The 24138-nt window shown below is 47.0% G+C and overlaps 1 protein-coding gene across 1 annotated transcript in view; it reads right to left on the bottom strand.

Annotated features, from left to right (window-relative positions):
* Positions 1–24138, bottom strand: part of TENM4 (teneurin transmembrane protein 4) — a 379161-nt gene that overhangs the window by 112521 nt on the left and 242502 nt on the right. The window contains exon 13 of the mRNA XM_044258440.1: positions 9927–10112. Within this exon, the coding sequence (XP_044114375.1) occupies positions 9927–10112 (186 nt within the window). The remainder of the gene's footprint in view (positions 1–9926; positions 10113–24138) is intronic.

Below are 24138 nucleotides of genomic sequence, written 5' to 3'. Positions count from 1 at the left end.
GCTTTTAATAACCTTTAGTGGCTTTCTCATACGCTTCTGCCTAAAGTTCATAATCTTGGTCTGTAAGGCCCTGCCTAAATTGGAGGATTCTTCTTGCTAGATGACCCCTGGACATTTCCTATCATAACCTTCATAACACTCATTGGAATTGTTTTATTAGTGTCTACTCTGCTAGACTGCAGCAATACAAGAAGAGAAAGCATTTCTGTTGTGTGGTATGCACATTTTCTGGCGCTTAAGGGGAGTTCAGCATTATCTGTTAACGTGCATGTCGCTTCTTTAGTATCTACTGACACAAATGGAAAACAAAGAACAAAAGTAGGCTCGTCTTTGCTGACATGATACTCTACTCAGACAAGTCCTAAGTTTGCACGGTACAGGTCTCTGAAATCTTTTTTTAGGATTAGAACCCATCATACCAGAAAGTCAGCAGGATGGGGGCCTGGTTCAAACATAGATTTTGGTAAAAAAAAAAAAAAAAAAGTCTTTTAAAGCAAGTTATGATTTATTGGCCTAATCCAAATAAAGGTCTGGTGATATTTTCTGAACTAAAGATCAGAACAGGTGGTTTGAGGGAGAATATATATCACTTCCTGGTGAGGGTGCCAGTTTAGAAGACATGGCTTGGAGGAAGAATATGGGAAATTATGGGACATTCCTCGTGAATGATGATAGAAGATAGAATGTTGGAAATACGGATTGGGTCAGGAAATTCAAACTCATGACCCTGGCACTCACTACAAGGGTGACCCAGGGTGGGTTCCCCAACTTCCTCAACTGCAATTTCCTTTTCCAATAAAATGAGTATAGTTATATCTGCTCCCTTAAAAAAAAATTCAAAGAACTTGCTTAAGACTCATGGATATGAAAAAAATTCAGACAGTACGAAAAAATTCTACCAAAGAGATGGTTACATTATTAAATTTAATCCATACCGAAGATTCCTCTGATAATGATCATGTGTGAGATGCCTATATTAAAGAGGCTCAAAGGGACTACTCTCTCTTGCTGGAATGACTACATTCTCAGCTGAAGACCAGCATGTAAAATGCAAGGAACCTTGCTTCTCAACACCAGGCATCCGTCTGAGGGGCCCATTAACACCTTTCCTGTATTTGGCAAAGATGTTCTGATTGGAAAGCAGTCAGTCATTTATGTTTCCTCCAAACCCTTTCCATAAGTTTTTAAACAGCTGTTGCTATCTCTTATTAAAAGCCAATTTAGCCATTTTCTTTACAATTTCAAAAATGACTCTGGCTAATGAAGTTCTCCAAATTAAGGGTGAGGATAAAAATATGATGATAAAATAGCATCACTAATATTTTTTGAGCATTACCCCTGACCATTTGCTAAACACGTTATATTCATTATTTTGCTTAATCCTAATGCCAACCCTATGAGGTAGGTCCTGTTACCAAGTTCATTGTACAAAGACTCCCAAGTGAAGGGAGGTTAAGTAACTTGCCCAAGGTCATCCAGTTCATTACCTGGTGGACTTGGGATTCATTGTCAGGCAGTCTGACAAGGAAGTATTTTTCCTTAACCACCAAGCACATACTCTGTGCCAGGTGATAAGTTAGGACTTCAGGATAAAATGATGAATATTGTAGGATATTTCTCCTCAGGGGGGTTGTGAACCCACATATGGGTGCACACGTATCTGAACTTTCCAGACTTACTCTTAGAGGAATCAGACCTATTTGGGTAAATGGGACACTAGCTAATTAATAAAGATATTGAAAAGAGAATTACTTTGCCTATATGGAATACTCCTCGAACATAAACCTTACCAAACTTGGGCCTTCTCTGAAAAGGAAAAAAAGAAAAAAACACAAAACAAGCAAACAGACCACCCACTTCCCAAGGTCAGGGGTCTGTGTCCCCAACTGCCCAGAGCCTGTCACAGCACCTAGCACACAGCACTAGTACTAGCAAGTGCTTCATATGTAGTTGTTGGATGAATGACCATGACAACAGTAGTGTAATGTAGTTGTTCAGACTTCTGAGCTTGCTCTGGAGCCTCTTCTTTTCTCAGGACACCCACCCTGGTCCTCAGTATCTTTGATGGGCTACGGGCTGTAAGGCATGGGCAGGGTGACAGAAGATAGGGCAGAACGAGTGAGGGGCGTATGTGTGCATGTGGAGGGAAGGACAACAGCACAATGGTAACGTCACAGACAGAGCGAGCACTTTAGGGGGAAGAATGACGCTCCAGGTGTATCAACCACCTCGTGACCAAAAAACCCACCCTTTGGGGAGCAAACACTGGGACAAAGCTGAGGGATGTGGCAATATCTAGACACCATGCTTCTAGGGTGTATATACATTGCTTATATACACGTTTCTTCTTTTATGCTCATACACAAACACACACACAAAGACAATAGGAAAATAGAGGAAGGAAGACCATACCTTTAACTACCCTATCCAGATAGTGCGCTTGGGGAATAAAAGACAGGACATTTAAGGTAGGATCAAATAAGTGCAACACTGCCTGCCACGTACGTAACCATGCCAGGTGCCCAGGGGACCGGGTGGGGGGATGTGCCCCATGTTTGGGACAGACCGGCCATGTAGGGAAAAATAAAACCAAAGACAAGATGACATGAGAGAGAAGGAGGGAGAGCAAGCACATTCTCCAGGAAGGGTCAAAAGGAACTTCAACTCATTCTATGATCCAGGGATTCGGAAAGGTCATCATGTATAAGAAGACATATGGCTAGGGAAAACAGGAGAAAAAGGAGGATAGGAAGGTGCAGACATGGCCATGCTCCTGCTCTGACATGTGTATTCAACTTTATGGAATACTAGAACTTGCCCTTTGTCTATCCAGAGGAGCATGCAGCTTCCGTTTTGGGGAAGCAGCCATATAAGAGCAAATGTTCCCTGTCTGGGCAGAGGTGCTTCCTGGCAGCTGGAACTTAGACATATGCAAACTTGGGATCATCTCTGATACACACTAGGAAAGCGGACTGAGTCTTTGGTCAAATATACCACCAGATTATCTGTTTGCCATTTTTGAATTTTCCATGGACACATGTGTCCACACAGACTCGAATGCAGAATGCTTGGCGTTCTCAGTGAGAAGCATTTCTCCTTGGTGCCTCTTACAGAGAATGTTAGTTGGGTCAATGGATGTCACTGTGAGAAACAAGAAAAAGAAAAGAAAACCTGGCCACTTCTCAATGCTTGCTAACTCAAAAGACAGAATGGTGTACGATTTCTCTTCCAATGGAGGGGTTGCACCCAAGCCTTGACTCACTCAGCAATCGAAGGTTTTGCTTCTCTGTGAGGATGGGTGTCAAACATTGTTCTGAAATAAACCCCACGGTCTATCTATGTGGCTGGGTCTTGAAAGCAGAGCAGCCCTCTTCGTTCCTGGCATCAATCAGTAGTGCCGTCTCACCTTCCCCATCTGGGCTCCTCATAGCTACTGGGGCGGGGGGCTTCCCTCCCACCCCTTTCTCTACAGCTCCCATGAGGGCTCCCACAATGGCCGGACCAAAGGCCGTCTCCTGAAGGGCGCGATGCTTTCTGCCAGGGGGGCCTCCATCCTCAGCTTGATTGCACACATGAATTCAAAGCCCGTAAGTAGGACTGGACTGCAATGGTGGGGCCTTATGTGGAAGCCCTAGGGTTCTAGCAACTGCAAGAACATTCTTCCTTTCTTCACTAAAAAAATAAAATAAAAATTTATTTTTTCAGTCCTCTGGGTAGAACAGACACTGTTGCTGGTCATCAATATATATTTGCTGCAAAAGATGGGTGGATGAGAGGCTATGTGTCTAGTTGAGGTTTCCATGTGGTCTTTGTTTCTAGATGAAATGTGCTCCTGGAGGCTGCATAGCCAAGTGGAAAATTGGGAAGACGAGAATTTAACTGGGCCTGCGTGCTTCCCCTTCATTCTTATGGAGTCCAAGAGAGCACAAGATGGAAGAAAAGAAAGTGGAAGAGAATGGCATATGAAAGCAAGAGTGTATAAACAAAGTTGGAAAATTCTGAATAATGAAAGACAGGGCTGGCTCACAGGTAGCACAGCCCAGGAAGTGTCTCTGGCTAAGGTGAAGACTCTTGATTCTTGGTTCATCTGTCATGCCTGTCTTAATAAAGTTGTTCATCTCATTTTTCAGGGTGACCTAAAAATCTCTTAGACATTGCCTCCTTTGATATGTCACCTGAGAACAATAATAAACAGGGTCTCCTGAACTTCCTGGCTCAGTTGGTGTTCTCAGGTTTTGGATCTGTTGAGTTGAGCACACAGCCATGATCACAGATTGTTGTAATCACTGAGCCCAGCTGCAGAAGAACTGGAGCTTCTCTCACGGGTTGGAAAGGATGACGAGGCTGGCTCTGGTGGTAAGGACAGATTATACCTTCTCTGCAGGCTAGACTCCCTAAGCCTAGGGCTGACTTCACAGAGCTCTCTTTTAATGCATTTTTGCCATGTCATTTTTAAGAAATGAGGTAATAAAAATCTCTATTAAGTGTAAGTATAATAATACTCTAATACCTTTAAAAAATGCTTCCTAATTTCTCTAGATCATGGGCAGGAAGAGTAGATAGTGGAAGTGACTGAGGCAGACTCAGGTTACAGTGCTGTGGGTTTCAGGAGACAAAATGGGCATTCGAAACTCTAAGCTCTGGTTCCATAAACCACTGTCACACAGTGATCCTGAGCCACACCATGAGTCCAGAAGCTGATAATGGCCGGTTAATACCAAATCCAAGAGTTTTCTGCAAACAGAATAGGGCTTCCTTCTACTTAAGACGAAAGGGGTAATTGGATCTTTGAAGTCCAATGCCATTTATTTATAAAAGCCACATGCAGAAGTTCATACTGTTGTCCATGTTTCTGTTGTTTGAAAATCTTGGTACATATGTCCTTGAGTATAGTCACTTAAAAAAATCCACCATGATTTTAATATAATAACTTTTAGGAAAGATGACACAAAATCCATGAGTTTGCACTTGCGGATGGTAGACTCAGGAAGGACTTCACAAAATTCTCACATCTTTCTCCTCAGGACTTTGGGATGCCGCTGATGACAGTAGAGTCCTCTTTCCTCTCAGGCTATGCTTATTTTTTCAACATTTGCACACATTTCCTACGTTCCTTCTCCATTCCCGTCACTATGCAAGAAGCTAGAGATAGTGGAGGTACACAGCTATTTATGATAAAGGCACGGAGTCTGTGAAGTCTTAGATCTCTTCAGCATATCTATGGCCTTCAACATGCAAACCTCTTTACTTGACTTGCCTGTACCCAAACAAGTGTCGAAAAGTTTATCCCAAGAAGCTTCAAGGGCTCCCTATCAAAGGTTGTGGAGAACGTGGCAAGAGGTTCTTCATCGTCATTCTCCAGGAGCTTCAGTTGACTCTAACAGTTGTATCACTGGTACACATCAAGCCAGATTAAACAAGGATTGTTATAGTAAGTGATGGTTAGGGTGCTTATAATCATGTAACTTCTTCAGATATTTGATAAACAATCAAAGAGATGTTCTTGTAAAACCTTGGATAGATTAATCCCCTTTGCTTTGGATGAAGGATCGATGAGTAAATGGCCAATGGCACCCACCTGAGAGGGACTCACAAAGCCTTACTGACCTCCTTCCAGTTTCCCATCTCTTCCATGTGTGGGCTAACATCTCTCAGGACCATCAACTCTGATAACCTGGCGTAGATCCCTGTTCATTTTCTCTCGTCCTTGCCAGCATCTGTCCTGTCAGGTCACAGGTTCTGTTGTGTGAGAGTACTTTGAAGGACGAGGATAGGGTTATCAACAGGCTCTGACTCCTTGTGAGGGTTTTTTAAGCTCTCAGCGAAGGACTGTCTGATTACAAACGAGAAACCTGAGAGCTACCATTGAAAAGTGGACAAAGAACTCCAGAAAACTGTGTGGCCTTTCTTTACCATCTCTTTTTATCATGAAATCTGGCTGGCCTCACTTGAACTACTGCATCATCACAGTATTATTCCAGTCTGTACTCTCAGAGGAGGATTTGTGTAAGAATCAAGATTTATATGATTGGACAGCTCTCCTGAAGCCTAGTAAATAATTCTGTGTATCTGGCATCTTGAACAATCACAGCTTTGGGGTCAAGGTTGGAATTTTACAAATGTAATCAGAAGCTGGCATTTCCCACATGTGTTTTGAGACTTTAGAAACAAGGGGCACTGAAATGAATAAAATAATGATCGTAGAAGTGATCAAAAATGATAGTACTGTTTTCAAAGAAACAGGAAAAAAATTAGACACTTTCTCAAAGTTAACTATGATTTTTAGCTTTTTCTAAAGAATTGGGAGGTCAAGCCCCAGACTTGAGACCCATGAAATTCCTGGAAAACAAATCCCCTGAATATACTTTTAATGTCTCTGTAGTGATCATATGCTTGAAAAATAGAGCCATGTCAAATTTTCTTACCTTAACTTTTGGATGAGGAAAAACGGGTTTCAAATATGCAACTGGGAGCATTACTGACAAGAGAGAGCGAAAATGAAAAACCCCTTCTTATTTGTGGTGTATTTTTAGAAGCAGGATAACTCAGTTTTGGGATGATGGGTGCGCAGTTCTGTGGCCATTGGAGGAGGAAGCCTCCTGGACTTTGTCATCCCTGGAGGCCTCCTCCAGCCTCCCCCGTTGTGTGAGTCATGGAGGGAGAAGACGAAGCCCCTAGCGACCAGGTGGTCTGCCCATCGTGCTTTCACCAAAGACCTTTCCTGAAGACGCAAAGAGACAGATAACTCCCAACATAAGGAATTAGGATTCAGTGTGAATTGTTTTGCTTTTTGACAAAATTACTGTCATTAGAGATGATGCATCTGTCCATTTACCTTTCGTTCTGAAAACCAACCTCTTCTGGAGAAAAATCAAGTAGCTTCCATGAAAGACAAGATGGACCAATGCCTCCGAAAGCAGGTATTTAATTGCTACTATAATACTCTGCTCTGGGAAATGTCACTGGGGTGAAAGTATTCTTACGCTGGGGACTTGACCATAAGGAGCCCAGACTTGTCCTGGTGTTTACTGTCAGCTGGCGGGTCATCAAATCGTTCTTTCCTGTTTATGGAGGCAGTGGAGTGTGAATAAACAGGCCCTCCTCTCTTGTTTCTACTGCATGGAGGTCTCTGCACCAGTGTCGCGGATTCCAGCTTTTTCTCCGGTACAGGACATAACTATACTCCAGCACATGAACTCGCTGCACTATAATGACCTCTTCTATAGTAATGAAATCTGATAACAAGAGAAAATGTAACACTTGGAATTTCTAACTTGCCACACCAACAGTTTTTGTCTTTTCCTAAATGACCCTCAAAAGGAGTGAAGTTCCCTGGAAACACAGGAAGGTGCTTCTTGTCCCCAGTTAAGGTTAAACAGGGGTTTCTCCTTCTCATTCCTATTCCAAAAGGGAAAAGAAAGCACCACCATTGTTTCTCGCCTTTGCCTCTTCTACCCCTTCCCCTGTACTGAACAAGACGACTGGAGTGTTCCTTCAGAACTAAGCTGCGGGGTTTCTCACTGGGGATGCAGCTGGCCACAGGCAGAGACCCACAGAGAGCAAGTTGCCATGCGGGGAGATTACACAGGGACAAAGGAAACGCTCACCACAAAATGAAAGGTAATAGAATTCTGAGCCAACGTCCTTTCATCTGAGCCACTATGACTAGTCCATTACTTCTTCAATGTCCTGTGACATTTTTCTGGTATTTATGACTGTCAACCTCCCTCTTGAATCATGCCCATTTACCTTGATGCATTTCTCATCTGGAGGGCAAAAAGCATCTGCAATCCCAAGGAGGAATTTGCTCTTAAACAGTGACGATGGGTGTGTGGGAGTGCAGGGCTGGGGGTGGGGGGGATGCTTTGACTTCTTGGCATCCAAACATATTGGATTATTCTTCAGGCCAGGCTGCTGAGCATCCATCCATAAGACATTAGGTGTAGCCCCACCTGCCCACCAGCGCCGGCATGAATCATCTGTGACTGGGCTCAGGGAGAATTCCCCGAGATCCCTCATCGTCATTTGACTAAGATGAGATGCTTTTATCTTATAAAAGTCTGCCATCCATAAACTTTTTGGAACTTGGTAAGGTGAGTTGAGAACTCTGTAACTGAGTGATAGAAAACATAACGTACTCTCTCTGGACTCTGCTTTTGGTTTTAATAGAGACGCGCCCCCCCCGCCCCCCCACAACCGGGCTGGGAAGCTAAAAGGTCAGCCTGTCTGTCCTCAGTCACGGGGAAAAGTGAGGGTGAGGGGAAAGTGGGGCTTAAAGAAGAGGGCCCCGTGAGTGATGGGGGCCGCTCCTCATGAAGGGGTGTTCAGGACGATCATAAGGTAGGATGACACAGACATGAAGAGGCCACCCGCAAGTGTGCATTATGACGGTGCGGCACCTTCTGCTGGGGGCAAAGCGGGAAGGGCCACCCTGGACTCTGGAACAGCTCTGTTAAGAGTCTGGGGTGGGCGAAATGCTTCGCAGCTCCGAGCATAAAGGGAATGAGGAGGCACAGCCTCCAAAGGATGCAAGCCGATGCCCCATAGCAAACCCAGGCTGTCCTGTGGGGCGCAGAGCAAGCAGCTGCTACAGAGACCCTGCACGGAGGCTCTGCAAACTAAGCCTCAAATTCCTGTTCTCCTTCCTACAAGCTCGGTTCAAGCCTCGGGTCCCTGAGAAGGAAGGAATAACACGTGTGCCTTCAGAGGGGGACTCTTTGGAGTATGAAATAATGCAGTTAGAAGCCCTTAGCACATGCTTGGCACATCATAAACACTCAAAAATTAGAAGCCATTATTATTGTTAAGAAGCACAAGGGCTTCCGCTGCCCTTTATCAACAGAGTGATGTTGTGGGCATGGGGATGAGGAATACGGACTAATTTCCGATCACAAAACAAAAGGAATGACGCGAAAAAACAAAAAAGGAGAAAAGCTGTGACCCCATTTGCTTAAAATGTCTCTGTCCCTTGAAAGGTCTGGGGTTCATCTCCCAGTTTCCGGAAGCCCCAAGAGGGGATGTTTAGAGTTGGAGAGGAATCCGACCTTCCAAAGCCATATGCTTGCCATCTGATCACAGACCCTCCCTTTGCAAAAAATGGAAGGGGAAGAACTTAAAACACACACACAAACCAGTTGATTCAATAAAGAGCTTTTGGTGAGTGCTCTTTCCAGGATAATAAACCAAGCAAAACGTCTGGCTGTGTTTAAAATCAACAAAAGCAGCAGGCAAGGCAGGAAGGAGGGAACGGAGTGATGGGCTTGCTCCGAGAGCTGCCAACAGCACTGCTTCAGCAGGGGCAGCCTGAGGAGCCCCCTGAGAGCAGAGAGGAGACGAATGCAGACAGGATGGAGGCTGAGGACTGGGGAGGGAGGGATCGAGGCCTGATGGGAGGCAGATGTGGCCCGGGGCCCATGGGAAACTTTCCCCAGGATTCCAGGCCAGTGGGGGTGGGGGCTAAGAGCTAAGCCTAAACCCTCTCGACCAGATCACGAGTTTGATTGTCATGGCGACACGTACCCAGCCCTACACTCTCTGCTGGCCTGTGCTACACTCTTTCTATGCATTATGATCCCCATGATATAGGTCAGCAAACCATGGCTCAGAGAGGCGCTGGGATAGCCCACAGCTGCTAAGTGCTGGTTGTGTGCCTTCCTCTTGGGCCACAGCTCCTCAGCGCAGAGACCTACAGCAGCTGGCCCAGGAGGGATACACAGCAAGGCATGTGTACCAGCTAACAGACATTTGAGAAATGCAGAATGGGAGGGAAAAGGTTAAAAATGCCCAATCGTGAGTTTATGTTCAATTGTTGCTGGGAGATGCCAACCATAATGTCGCCAGATGAAAGGACGTTGTGCCCAGCTCCCACATGCGGACAGAGGCAGCACGCGCCCCACAGCAGACCCCCGGGCCTGGGCCCGCCATACCGATGGTGCAGTGCTCGCCGTTCCAGCCGGGGCTGCACTCGCACTTGCCGTCGCGGCAGGTCCCGTGCTCCGCACAGCGTGGGTGGCAGGCCCGCTGGTCGCAGGCCGCCCCCATCCAGCCTTCCTCGCAGCGGCAGGTGCCCCCCACACAGACGCCGTGGCCCCCACAGTCGGCAGCACAGATCTCTGCAGGGAGGACAGCAGGGGAGGGAGCGGAGAGAAAAAAACACATTTTGAGCCGGTCATTGTCGGGAGCAAGGGTCACACCTGGCTACCTTCCTTGGCTCCTGGGGAGGATGCATCCGATGTCAGAGGCCTGGGGAGGCTAATCTCCCCAAACAATGACCCTCGGTGAGAACAGTTCTCCAGGCAAAAGCCTGTTTTGAGCCCACTTCCCTTACCGACATGGGCCGATGGAAGGGCTCTGCTCTGTTTGCTTTCCCTTACTGCCAGCCTGGCCCCGCTCTCGTGTTCGCCACTTCCAAGGGGGACCGGCCTTCTGAACAGATGTGAGGAAAAGTCAAATTTAATTAAAAACTGGTTATGTGTGAAAACAAAGTGAGGACGAGTCCCCGAAGGCCGAGGGAAGTGCTTGTGGGCCTGGCTGCAGCACGTGCAGGGGTCTGGGGCCCATGTTTCCTTCCGGCCCTGACTTTCCTCAAGGCGGGGTGAGAGGAAGTCCGGTCCCATGCACCCCAGGGATGAGGAGAGAATCTGGGGACCGGTCCTGTGCTTTTGCTGCCTGTGCTTAACCTCCTGCATATTGCCTTGCCACTCCGACTCCAAGTACCGCCTCCATGGCCCTTCGGATCCAAAGCAAATAGCTAGGGACCGTGTCCCAGCCAGAGACGAGTCACCCAGCCCTTCACAAAGGCCCGTCTGTGAGCTGGTGCAGAACACGCACGGCCCAATTCACAGACCCGCTGGGCGCAGGGTCAGTGCCAGCTTTCCCGTTCCATGGGCAGAGGTGGCGAAGGCTCTGATGCAAGTTTTTAGGAGGCAGGTTGAGCAGCTGAGGCCACGGATGGTCTCTGCCAGGGCTGTGACGGAGACCCTGCCTGCCGTCTGTGCCTTATGGCCCAACAGTCTTCAAATGAAAACCCCCACGCTTTTGTTCTCTTTCAAACTAAATTAACTGGCATTGTGCCAGGCTGCGTTTGCCCACGACAGCTTGGAAGATTCCAAGCTGTATTCCTGGTTGAGAAGCTACTGAGAGTCTAGCTATTTTTGAAAAGGGAGATAAATCAAAATTAGATCTCAGAGGCTTAGACCTTCTGTATCAACCTGCAAGGCAGTGGCTACAATGTCTGTGAATTAAACAAAACAAAACAGGGGCGCCTGGGTGGCTCAGTGGGTTAAGCCACTGCCTTCGGCTCAGGTCATGATCTCAGGGTCCTGGGATCGAGTCCCGCATCGGGCTCTCTGCTCGGCAGGGAGCCTGCTTCCTCCTCTCTCTCTGCCTGCCTCTCTGCCTACTTGTGATCTCTCTCTGTCAAATAAATAAATAAAATCTTTAAAAAAAAAATAAAAAAAAAATAAACAAAACAAAATCCACAATGGCTGAGTCACCATTTATGGGCTGTCCCATGCCTGACACCTTGTCAGGCCCACTACCTGGAAAGGGAAGTACTACATGCAGATGCACACCAGATTTCTCAGCTGCACAGAGGTGAAGGGTCCACTGGGAAATGGGCAAGAAGCCCTGGCCTGGAACTGGGGGGCCCAGGTTCTGTGCCAGGCTCAGCAGCTTCTGAGCTATGTGACCATAGGCAGGTTCCTTGACGTCATGGATGTATCGAGTGTTGGGCAGCAACGAGGACGCTGCACGGTACCTCTGCCAACCGTCAGGGCTGCGGTGAGCACTCGGTGAGGGGCGAGATTGAGAAGGGCTTGGCCGAGAAGTCTAACTCAAGAAAGGTCTCTCAGGACAATGAACTTTAGACAAGGAGTCCACGGACCAGGTGTGCAAGGCCCATGCCTGCTCAGCCCCTCATTTGTTGGGTGACCTTGGGGACATCAGTCTGCCTCATTGGGTGTTGGGTTTCCTCATCTTCTTTGGGGGGAATCTGATGGCATCTAAGGTTTCTTCTAACCCCAAGATCTTGGGAGTCTGTGATACAAACACCCTCCATATTTCACAGCAGTATCTACCCCCAGGGCTTGGCTCAAGGATCTCTCCTCTGGGAAGTCTATGATTCACCCTGTGGTTATTCTCTCGTTCCTTGCCCTTCCGTATTACATGGTAAACTGATTTTCTGTTTCCCTGCCGGTCTCGCTGTCAGACTGGGGACATCCAAGTCTGGACTGGATTCTCCTGATCGCTTCTTTGCTTGGTCCCCAGTACAAAGCTTCGCCCAGAACAGACCCTTAATTTTTGTGGACTAGGGGATGAATCCTGTGTGCCTGGGACGATAGGCGGCCTGAGAAAGTAAAGTGATTCATTTACACCCTGCTCAGCCTGGCTGAGGGCCGGCCCTGGCCTCTCTCTAATGGAAACCTCCCAGGTTGGCGTGAGGCTGTGGGCAAGTGTCACTCCATCCAGCAGCCCTCCAGAAATGTGGCTCTCTCAGGATGGTCTTTGAGCTTCATTCCCTTCTTCTCATACAGACAACGTCTTGACATTGGAGATTGGAGTGACAATCTCCAACCCCAGGCCTTCCAAAGTCCTGTCTTGGAAATTTCTAATCTTTCTGCACAGAAGTGACCCCTGGTGACCCTGGCGGCAGGGCCTGTCTCAGGGCTGCAACTTGCCCCTGAGAGACCTGGGAGGCACCGTTAGTTTAGCATTTGTTTGCTTTTACTCAGCACTTTTTCCAGGTGGCAGTTTATGGTGTAAAAGTCAACAGCGAACAGCGCTTCTATTCACTGAGGTGTGAGCCGGCAGAGGGACAGGCTGCTGGGGCTGAAGCCGGGCTGTTTTCAGGCAGCAGAGCACAGGGGGTCTAGAGCACGGGAGGCAGCCTTCTCCTAGCATTTGCCTGACCTCAGGCTTTAGCTAACACGTAGGCCATGTCTATGATAATTAATCTGAAGGCAGTGTGGATGAAAGAGTGTTGGATTTAGGTGTGATTCCAAATACATTCTACCAGTATGCGACTTTGGCAACCTGTCAAATTGCTGACACTCGTTTTCTTCTTCTGTAAAGTGGGGATGGTGACAGCATCCCTTCAGAGGCTGCCTGATGTACAGCAGGGATTGACGCATTCATACGGACTCGTTCGTTATTCCTCTAGCTTTCCAAGCATACCTACTATGTGCTGAAGACCGTGGCTGGTGCTCGGAATACAGAGAAAAACCAGACCTAATCTCTGTCCTCTGGGAGATCACAATCCAGACAAAACTCACACCAGTACTGGAATCCCAAGATTATCCAAATAATCTATACTGGTTACTGCTGTGCCTTCTTGCTTAACTGCAATGAATAAAACACCATGAATTTTACGCTGCAAGTTATGAAAGTCATTGAACCTCACTTTCTGTTTCTGTGAAATAGGTATAATAATTCCCATTTCATCCATGTCATAGGGTTGGTGTGAGATCAAATGAGGTAATGTGTGGGGATAGCCATTTTTGGCTTAATAACCAACAATTATGTCAGGTTTTAGAGTTTACAGAGCACTCTTTATATACCATTTCTCACTAAACTATCACAACAATGCTGTCAGAACCCCCCGTTACCATCTTTCCTAGAGGAGAAGCTACTACTAAGACCCAGAGAGCATCAGCGGATTCTGTAAGATCATATGGTCGCACGGGGCTCCTCCCTTGTTTTGACAAGTCTCAGAGCAATGCGCCAGACAGATATTGTAAGATTATGGAAACTGATCAGCAAAAAGGCAGGCTCTCCTTATGGGGACCTCCTGATGGTTCTTCCAGCAGATCCATCTCCTTTTCTGGCCCTGTTGCTTATCCTTTGTTACAACCAAGCCAGCCCCTGGATCTATGTCAAACGAAATGAGATCCCCTACATGGAATTTCCCAGATATTCAGTCTCACTTTTGTCATCTGGAGACTTGCTGGGCTGTCCATCCAAACCCTGCGTTTCCTCGCCAGTTTACACAAGACATGCTCTCCTGCCATGAAGCTGAGGTTGCCTGGCGGCTGGGCACCTCTCCATCAGCCTTTTACAAGCTGGGTTGTGAGCTCTTACACATTTTAATGGAAGGGGCCTGAACAGAGTGACCTTGATGTTTATGGGGTGCTAGCTGATGGCAACATCACCTGTCAGTGTTCAGATTCTCTTCCGCAGATGGCCCCTCTGCCGGCGTGGGAGACGCACCGACTCCTGTCGGGAGCAGAGATTGGAGCTGCTACTTTATCACTTGGCCTTGAGTTGTAGGCCTGTTGTTATTTTTCTTATCTGTCTCACCCTTTTTTCTCCCCTTGAAATAAAAGGAACTGCTTTAGTTTTCCTTCTTGATTTTGCTTTGACATTAAAGCAGACAGAACTTTCCAGAGTGGGTGCTGAAGCATGTGCTTCGACAGGTCATTTGCCCCTTGCATAACATGAGTGGCACTCTGTGAAATCCAGGTCACTGCTCCTCTTCAGGAATAGTCACCACATGTATAACGTGGGGATGACACCAACAACTGGAGAGGGTTGTTGTGGGAATTACTCTTATTTAATTTCTTGAGTGCCCTCTATGAGCCCTTCCAACAGAGGGCACTGTGGACGGTGCCAACCGATGGTGATTGTGATGGGCATGGTTCTCTCCTGACCTCAGGGAGGTTACATTCTAGTGCTGCAGGCGGACACAACAGCAATCAGTTAGGCAAGCTGACATGGGCAGAAGTGAAACTTCTACAGAGAGCCCAGCACACAGATTGGGGTACAGTAAGTTCTGTACACACAGATTCTTGTGTAAGAGAAAGGGAGGCATAGCGGCTCATGCACTGGCTTGACATCAGAACGTCAGAGGTGAATTCTGACTTAGGGAACATACCCGATACAAGTGAGCACTTGATCAATGCCCATCAACCTTCACATGATAAACATCAGAGCTTACTGGAGAATGCTGGAGGTGTCGGGCCCCGAGAGGAATCTTCTGAAGGACTATAGAGAATATCATCCATAGGGTAGACCTGGGCTCACTTTCTATTCCCTAGTTTCCTTGGGTCCTTGTGGAGTCCTTGGAGAATTAAGGATTCAGTCTCTCTGAACCATACTTCTTCACGCCCAAAGTAAGGAGAGTAATCACAGTCCCCCACTAGGTGAGAAGCGATGATGGAAGAAAAGGGTATATCTGAACGGCCCCGTGTAATTTATGCTATAGTCATGATCCATCAATGAGGACTTAAGATATCCTGTATCAGCAGAGCTGCCCTTCACCTAGCAGACAGCTATCTTCCTGAAGAGCAAAGCACCAGCTTTTATAGTAAGCAGCCTCGAGATTTAGGTCTGCTTTCTCCAGTCACCCTGCAGGGTACCATCAGTCAAGACCATCAAAGCCCAATTAGAAGCCATTTGTATTTGTAGCCTTGGCTTCCTCTTCCAGTCAGGTGAAAATCCCCAGCTGCCCTAATGTTCTAATTCTGAGCCTGTGAAATTCTTGACTAAACCATACAGGACCCTGGAGATGGACCAGGTCAGGCCCAAGAATAAGTTAGCTCTTCTCTGAGGGAAAGCCATGCCCAAACGTCTTGCCTTTTGCCCTGCCTCACTGGGGTACATATGTCTGTCTTCTCTCTAGACTAGGAGCACCCATAGTAGCAGGCTCTACCTTCTTCTCAACTTGGTTGGGAACCAGACATGGTACAGCATGACATCTTGATAAATATTTGTTGAAAGAATAGATGAATTAAAAAAAAAAAAAGCCTCCCATAAGTGAATGTCAGTTGGGCTCCATTGCATCTCAGGGCCCTATGGTATAAAATTTATTTGGTTAGATACATTCACACAGGGGCTCGGTCTCCTTTGTGCCTAACCTTCCTAAAAAAACTCTTCTGTAACCTCTGTAATTCTTAAGGGTCTTAGCCCATACTCCCACACGCACACCTTCTTTCCTGCTGCCTCCCACTTCGCACCCATTCTGTTTCCATGATGTAGAAGTGAGCAGGCAGGTGAGGAAGAAGTGAGAAAGGGCAGGGAAAGAGAAAAGATTTGGCTATTGGTTCACTGCAGCCCCAAAGCGCAAACATAAGGGGAAACACTGCCCCAGGCTCCTCTCATTAAATGTTAATCCCCATATGAGCCTGGATGAAGTCTGGGACCTCGTGCAGCTACGTTTTAATTTGTCTGGACTCACTTTACAATCCTGTTCATTAAAATAGCTGGTAGGGGAAGCGGTGGCATTCCCCTAAAGGGACAGACTTACATATATTTTTCTCATAAAATTTCTTCGACTTGGAAGGATGCTCAAAACTGCCATAAGTAGGGAATGGAAGGGGTCCCCACCCAAGGATCTGTGGGCTTTCCTGGGGAGCAAGGAGCAGAGGCAGGGGAAACAGAGTCTGGGCCCCATGTGACCTCCTGGGGTGTCTTTTAATAAGTTTGTATTTAGCACAAAGGGAGAATAGGGAAAATTGTTCTAATTTGCTTAGGACCTGAGGTCCTTAGAATGCCCTTAAGAAATTTTAAGGGAGGGTTAAATAATCTTAGATGATTCCTGCTAGGATTTTGTTTCTTCACTAGCTCATCGGAGTGAGTGGACAGCCTGGGGAATTTCTCTGAAATCCTGGTCCACGTTAAGTCCAAGCCACACCAGACACTCTGTGAAGCAGAAACAAGGGGACATGGAGAACCCTTGTTGGTGGCACACAAATACCATCCCATGACACCCTCACGACAGCCCTGCAATGGTATTCTCATTCCTGCGTTGGAGTAGAGGAAACCGTGTGAAGAGATGGACTTGCTTAACTAGAGTGAAAGGTGACTACGACTGATACAGCTTTTCGATCTGTGGCTTGCGTGACCAGGCTGAAGAGCTCAGTTGTAATCTGACATACTCCCATGACTGTTAGTTACGTATGAGATTGTCACCCTAGCTACAGGTGCTCTGAAATCAGTCAGTCTCCCTCCTCACACTGACCCAATGCTTACCTATTAAGTACTTTGCCTTTTGTTTGTGTGTCTGTTTATCTGTCCGTTTATCCTGAATCTGTCTGTCAACTCATCCATCTGTCCAATCTACCTAACTATCTAACCATCTAACCACCTATCTAGTCACCAGGCCATCTAACAGCCCGTCTGTCCGTCCGTCCATCCATACACCCATCCATCCATCCATCATCCATCTATCTATCCATCACCCAGCCAGCCAGCCTTGTGGCTTGGACAAGTTACTTCATCCTTCTGTGCCTTAGTTTTCTCATCTGCAAAATAGGGTTTATACACTAACATCTCAGGTTCATCGTGAGGCTTAAATGAACAGCATGTAATGCGCCTAGTATCACACACATCTTTTATAGAGTAAATACTGTATGGCAACTGTATCATGTTCATGGGCTGCAAAGAGCCAGGACAAGGCAGGGTTTAGAGCAAGAGGATGATGTGAATAACTGAGCTACCCCTTAGCAGGTGGGGAGAACCAGATCTGGAGCATAATCTGGGGGACAGCACTGTTCAGGTACCTCATCTTCTGGAGAGGAGTATGTAGGCTGAGACACGTTTAAGGGACAGACCAGGGTAATGGGAAAGCACTTCACCAATGGCTTCCGTGTTCTCAGTAAGGTAGGAATCTCCACTGATGGACAGATGTGGACATCTCCCTTGCAGCTGGAAGGGCCCAGGAAAGGCTGAAGATCATGTACATGGTTCATGATTTGGCTTCCAGGGCTCAGAAGTGGGCTGTAAGCTGAGAGATGGTGAGTGGCTGGCATGGCTGTGGATTCTGCAAGGTGGATGTGAGGAGAGGGACAGAGATAAGGGGGCTGCAGATGTTGAAGGAGAACAGCTGGAGGCGAAGGACTGTGGAACCAGGGGAAAATGACAGAGAAGGAGGGAGTTGGCACTGGGCAGGAAGTGGCCTGCCTCTGGGCATGGGATCTCCCTCGAATGGGTTTAGGAGTAAGAGAGAAAATAAGGAGAAAAACTTAGAGAAGCAGTTTTTGCGAGGACATGAGAGGACACTTTGGAGATGATCTAGTCATTCCGTAGACAGGAAAACAAGGGCTGAGAGAGAAGTACCTGTCCTTTGCCCCACAGGGACACGTACATCAGCACTTGAGCAAGAGCTTGATGGCTGCCTTAGGAAATGGTCATGGAAGGGACCAGCAAGACAAATGGCTAAGGGCGGGGGGGGGGGCGGGCTTCCCATACTCTGGTCCCTCTTCTGAGCCTCTCTACAAGCTATTTCCACGGTCTGGGTTCCCCTTGCACCTCGATCTTTCCATGTTCAGCTGTACACTGGCTTTGAGTTCTGGGTCCTCCTCTTTGAAGCCTCCTTCTAGTGGCCCAGCTGAAAAGTTTCACCTCCTGTCTTCTCAAAGCACTTGATGTGAAAGTTTATCAAGGTAAATAGTCTCCCAGTGTTCCCTCTCCAGCCCTGCCATTACCAGTCTGAACTCTACATTCCCTGGGGAGTCTTACACAGGAAATGTATCTTCTGACTACATCCATGTAACTGTGCAAGTTTCTACCATTTTGCACAAAACAGAGGCTCAAGTCACACATGCTCGTGTAAGAGCTTGGTCTGCTACTTCCCAGGGACCCAGCACACCTCTGAGCCTTAGCTTCGACATTTCTACAATGGTGATAAGGATTCCTATCTGCCAGAACCCTAAACTTGATTTGAAAATGTATTGAGCACTCACTATGTGCCACATACCCCTAGAGGCTAGGGATTCAGAAATGATATTAAACCATCCCTACCCTCGAGGAACTCAAGTCTACCCACACGTGTAAAGGAGCACCAAGTAAGTTACCTTCCTCTCCCATGAATTGCTATCTCTATGTGGGTTAATACAGCACCTCCCTCCCTCCTTCTCTCACTAAATTGGGTGGATGGTTTTTAGTCTCAGTGCAGGGTTCAGGAGGGAGCCAGAAGGAGAGGAAGATACAGGAAAGGAGACTTCAACTTCCTCACGATAATTAGCTTCCTTTTGACACTGAGGCCAAACCCAAGCCACTCTCGGGTGCTTTTCAACTTCCATCCCTCTCACCAGAGGGTCAGCGCTGCTCCCAGCCCTGCTCTGTACCACAGCTCTAGTTGGCAAAAAGCTAATGAGCCTTGGAAACCACAAGGCCTTTCACCTCACTCGAGGAGCTTGGAGTGCTTTCGAACCAAGCAGAAGAGTGGATTCCAGGATGTTGGTGTACAGCGGTCTCTACATCTACTCCCCTGGGACCAGAATTTCAAGCTTTATGAAGCACCTGTCACAGGAAGTGGTAAGCCACTGCTAGTCATCTTAATTGCAGGGTATCTGGCTTCCTGATTAGAGGAGTTCAAACTTCGCTTGAAGGAGGCCTCCCAAGAGGGTCTGACTTTGCAGAAGAATAACTAGGGAGGAGGGTATAGAGAATAACTAACTCCAGAGGGTGAGCTGAAGAGATAGTGATGTTCAGTCCTCTTCCCAAAGATCCCCGGTCCTGATATCCTTCTGTGAAAGGCCCATCTCTCTACCCTAGACATGTGCTCACCTATCTAACTTGCTTCCGGACACCTCCACCTATGTGTGTCCCTGGCACCTCCACCTACATGCCAATATGAGTAAGCTTTCCAAAACCAAACCTCACCAAAGCACATTCTGCCTAAAAATTTTCAGTGGCCCCCACTGACAGATAAAACCTAAACTCTTTCAAGGCCCTATACGACTGAAAGCTTGCTAACTTCCCTCACCTCTTCTCCATCTCTCTAGTGCCACAAATATCTTTTTATTTTTTTAAGATTTTATTTATTTATTTTACAGACAGAGATCACAAGGAGGCAAAGAGGCAGGCAGAGAGGCAGGCAGAGAGAGAGGAAGGGAAGCAGGCTCCCTGCCAAACAGAGAGCCTGATGTGGGGCTCAATCCCAGGACCCTGGGATTATGACCTGAGCCGAAGGCAGAGGCTTTAACCCACTGAGCAACCCAGGCACCCCAGTGCCACAAATATCTTAAGCAAAACCACTCCAAACTACTGGTCTTTTCTGGAAAATGCCATGTTCTGTTGCATCTTTGTATCCAGTTGCAAATCTTTGACTTCTACAATGGGTTGCTTCAAGTGCTTGTCTCTTCCGTCTCTCTGCCAACTCAAATCCAACCTCCATCACCCACCTCAAATCCCGCTTCCTCCAGGAAGCTCCCCTGATTTTCCCTGGCTGAAAACAATCACTCTTTTCCTTGAGCCCCTACAGTACTGCCTGGTACCTCATGGTCAAGAGCCAGTTTATGTGGCTCTTTGCCGTGGCATCCACTGCAGCGAAACCTTATGAACCTCCTACTTGATTCATCAACATTATTAGCATAAACCTTGGCAATGGCCAATGAGAGAGCTATGCAGGGGATAAACATGGGCTCTGAGCCCAGAGAAAGAAGGCATTGAATCCTTGTTTTCCCAGAGTGTCTCTGGGCAAATCCCTCAGGCTCTCTGAACTCTGGATCCCTGGGAGTAACACCGTCTGCAGGGTCAGAGGCTATGTATTTGTTGTCTGAATAAATCATGATGCACATACAGGAGGAGCTCTGTAAAATGTAAAAGCAAATTTCCATTCAAAGAGTAGTTATTATTTTAAAATTGTAAGTTATATAGCAGCAGTTTGATTCAGGAAGACAACTGGAGATTGTGTACAAGTCCCCAGCTTGGACATCCAAACAGAAACCCGGTTCTGAAGCCCAATTTCAGGAGGGCTTATATTTACATACTGAAGAGCTCCAATTCTGATAGAAAATGTTCTAGGGCTGTCAGGGGAAATTCTACCAGATTACAAAGCTGCCAGCTCCTGGTTTATCAACCTTTAACTCTGGCACTATTTAGCACTATGCCTGTCTGGGCCCAGTTTCCCAGTCTTTGATTAAATGTTAGGAGCTGACCGCCTCATCGTGTCTCACCCTGCACGCTCCGTCCCGGACAACCGGTGGGCTCTTCTCTGCCTCCTTCCAACACCTCCTCTTCTTTCTCTGCCTCAGTGTCAATCTCTCAGATATTTATTATTCTGAACTTTGATTTCGGGCTATCACTTGCTGTTGGGAACGGGGTACAGGAAATGTCAAGTCTCAATGGATATTATTCCTCCGCTGAAATTCTAACCTCGGGTTTCTTCTTCCGTAACATACCTATACAGAAATAGCCCGGCCCGATCATTTCCTTTTGATGTTTAATTGGATGTCAGTGCTGTGCTTTCTGGGCTGAGAAGCTAATGCTTCTCAGAAAGGGAACAATTCCGGCTACACACATGAGACTTGTAGCAGGGAGAATGCTCCACGCTGAATCTAATTTTCTCTCCCATCCATGAACATAAGACAATTTCTCTGGCATTAAAGCATCTCACTCAGTCTTTCTGTCATTAATAAGAATTAAATTCTGTTCCCTCAAATTTAAATGTAATTATATTTTCCTCGTAAATAAAACTGAATTACCATTTTCAAAATTTAGCACTAATGCAAATGCTATGTTTAGAGCTTTATTTTTTTTTTTAACCCTGTTACTACATTCAGCTTATTCTTAATTTTTTTTTTTTTAACATTGGGCTTATTTTGCTGTCAACTGTGACTTAGTTTGAAAATGGAGCTTTTCTGTTCCCTATCTAGCCAGTCATATTTGTTTTTAACTATGCTTTAGGATTGGTGTTTCTTTTTGAAGGGGAGAAGAGGAACAGAGAGGAAATCAGCAGCTCAGAGGGTCTGGGTTTGAATTCTGAAGGTCCCCCTTCAGCAAAGGAGGAACCTAGTCCAGGTTTAGCTGAGTCAAAGGAGGTGGTCTGACATGAAGTCTGACAGGGAAATCTTCAGTGTGCATTAAACAATTTTTATTTATTATTTTATTTTGCTTTACTTTTTTAAAAAAAAAAGATTTTATTTATTTATTTGACAGAGAGAGAGCACCAGCAGGGAGAGTGGAAGAGGGAGAAGCAGGTCCCCTGCTGAGCAGGGAGCCCCAGGAGGGGCTCAATCCCAGGACCCTGAGAGATCATGGCCTGACCTGAAGGCAGTTGCTTAACCAACTGAGCCACCCAGGTGCCCCATGGACAATTTTTCAATCCAAGATTTTTAGTAAGGCACTCAGTGGACACCACAGTTTGGATCCTGCCTACCTTTCTGGTCTTACTTCTTCTACCCACCTCCATGGCTACTACTCCCCAGTCAGAAGCAGGATTTTCTAGATGATGCTCTTGCACAGCTGTGTACGTTATACACACTGTTCCTGTTACGCACGCTGTTCCCTCTGCCTGGACTCTCCCCACCTTCAGATTCCCTCTAATGGTCCAGCTTATAAGTCTCCTCCCGGGGGAAAGACTGTCCCAGCTTCTGCTCTCTCCTGTCTTCCTTGTGTTCCCAAGCCCCACAAACACACATCAGTCAGAGCTCTTATCATGCTGCCTAACTAGATGTCGCCTCCTGGGTGAGCTGAAGCTCTCTGATCCTTGGTGCACCCAGTGTGCCAGGAGGCCAGGAAGGGTCACAAGTGAATGAGGTGGATGTCTGTTACTCTCAGGGGCAGAGGGCAGGTCTGGAGCTGTTCTGGGATGCTCTCTTTCTCGTGGAGGCTGTGCTCCTCCCTGGATTCGAGCTCAGAAAGCTCATTATCTGGCAGGAAACTGATGTTAATGCTGTTTGGCCCTTGTGCTATTGTTTGGGGATAAATATGTCAGCACATTAATAACTTCATCTAGACTTGATGACCGGTGATGGGCTGGGGGGAGGGGTGGTAGGGAGTTGGGAAACACAAGGAAGCTGAGCTGCTGAGAGAGAACGCAAGCTGTTCAAGGTTGCATGGACTCAGGTCCAGGTCTGGCTCAGAACCTTCACCATATAAATTGTTCTCAGACTTAAATTTGCAAGAGTCTAAGGACTGTTTGGCTAATTGAGATTTAATCACAAGTTCTAAGAATATATATTTTATTTATTGAGTGCTTAATGAATGCCAGCACCATGCTAGGCATTTTATACACACATATTAAAGCTAATTTGAAAAAACAACCCTGCCAAGCAGGTATCATTAGCCATATTCTTTGGATAAGCTCAGTCTTAAAAATCTAGCTTGGTCCCATTCCAAATCCCACACAGTTCTTTCTGACTACACGTGCTACCTCTAAACCCAGCCTCTAAATCTCCACCTGTTACTCCATGAAACTCCACTGAGATGAAATGATAAGAATCATAAACCACCAGCATGGGCATTTCACAGGCAGAATCTCTGCCATGTAATGCTTCTGGGGGCCAGAACCCCCCCAAAGAAATGAAATCTCGTGAGAGAGCCCTTCCACATAAAAGTCACTTATGGAAGACAAGACTGGAGAGAGCTCACAGAGCAGTGGAAATGAGGAGTGAATTTATGAGGTTGAGGACCGAGCCTGGGGTGGAGGGGAAGGAAGCCCCGAAGGAGAGCCAGCAGAAGGGCAAACGGTGGGTCTAAGTGACCACATTTGAAATGATGTCCTGGAAAACACCAAAGAGCCCAGAATCTCAGGGAGTCATTAAACTCTGAAAGAGAGGTAAACATTGCTACTTGTAAGGACCATCTTGGAGAGATTAAATCCCTTCCCTTTCCCAGGCTGGTTGTGGAGTGCTGGGCAGCTCAGAGCCAAGAGGAGAAAATCCAACTAAGGCACTTGGGGCTGTTGGGGAGAGTCATTCTGTTCTCAGCAGCGCTGCTTGGGAGCACCCACTTTAGGCAAAGGCTGAGGAGGTGTCTGGCCCGCCATGGTGCTCTCCAGGGAAGATGGCTCAAAGGAGGTGAAATGGTGTCCACTCTTGTCCAGGAGGGGTTCCGGCTGGCTGGCAAGGCACACGAAACTAACATGAGCCAGGTCCGGACACTGAGAGAGAAGGAGCCCAGGGTTTTAGCTCTGCAGGGCATGCATGCCTGTGTGTGCGTGTATATGTGTGGGTATATGTGCAAGGATGCACACAGGGGTGGGGAGGAGGGCCTTAGAGAACAAATTAGACTGGGCGTGTGCTGGGTTCTTCCTGGACAGAGCCTCTAGCTTCTTCTTTGATGTGTCACTGGGTAAGTCATTTATTGAATAATCCTGAGAAAGTCAACCCCATCAGGCCCCATGCTAGGGATATTGGTAGATCCTGACCTCCTGGAGTTCACAGCTTGGCCAGAGAGAGGCAAGATTACAGATTCTTG

This window comes from Neovison vison, chromosome 7 (assembly GCF_020171115.1).
Source record: "Neovison vison isolate M4711 chromosome 7, ASM_NN_V1, whole genome shotgun sequence".
In the NCBI taxonomy this organism is placed as follows: Eukaryota; Metazoa; Chordata; class Mammalia; order Carnivora; family Mustelidae; genus Neogale; species Neogale vison.
This window is presented reverse-complemented; position numbering and strand designations above follow the sequence as displayed.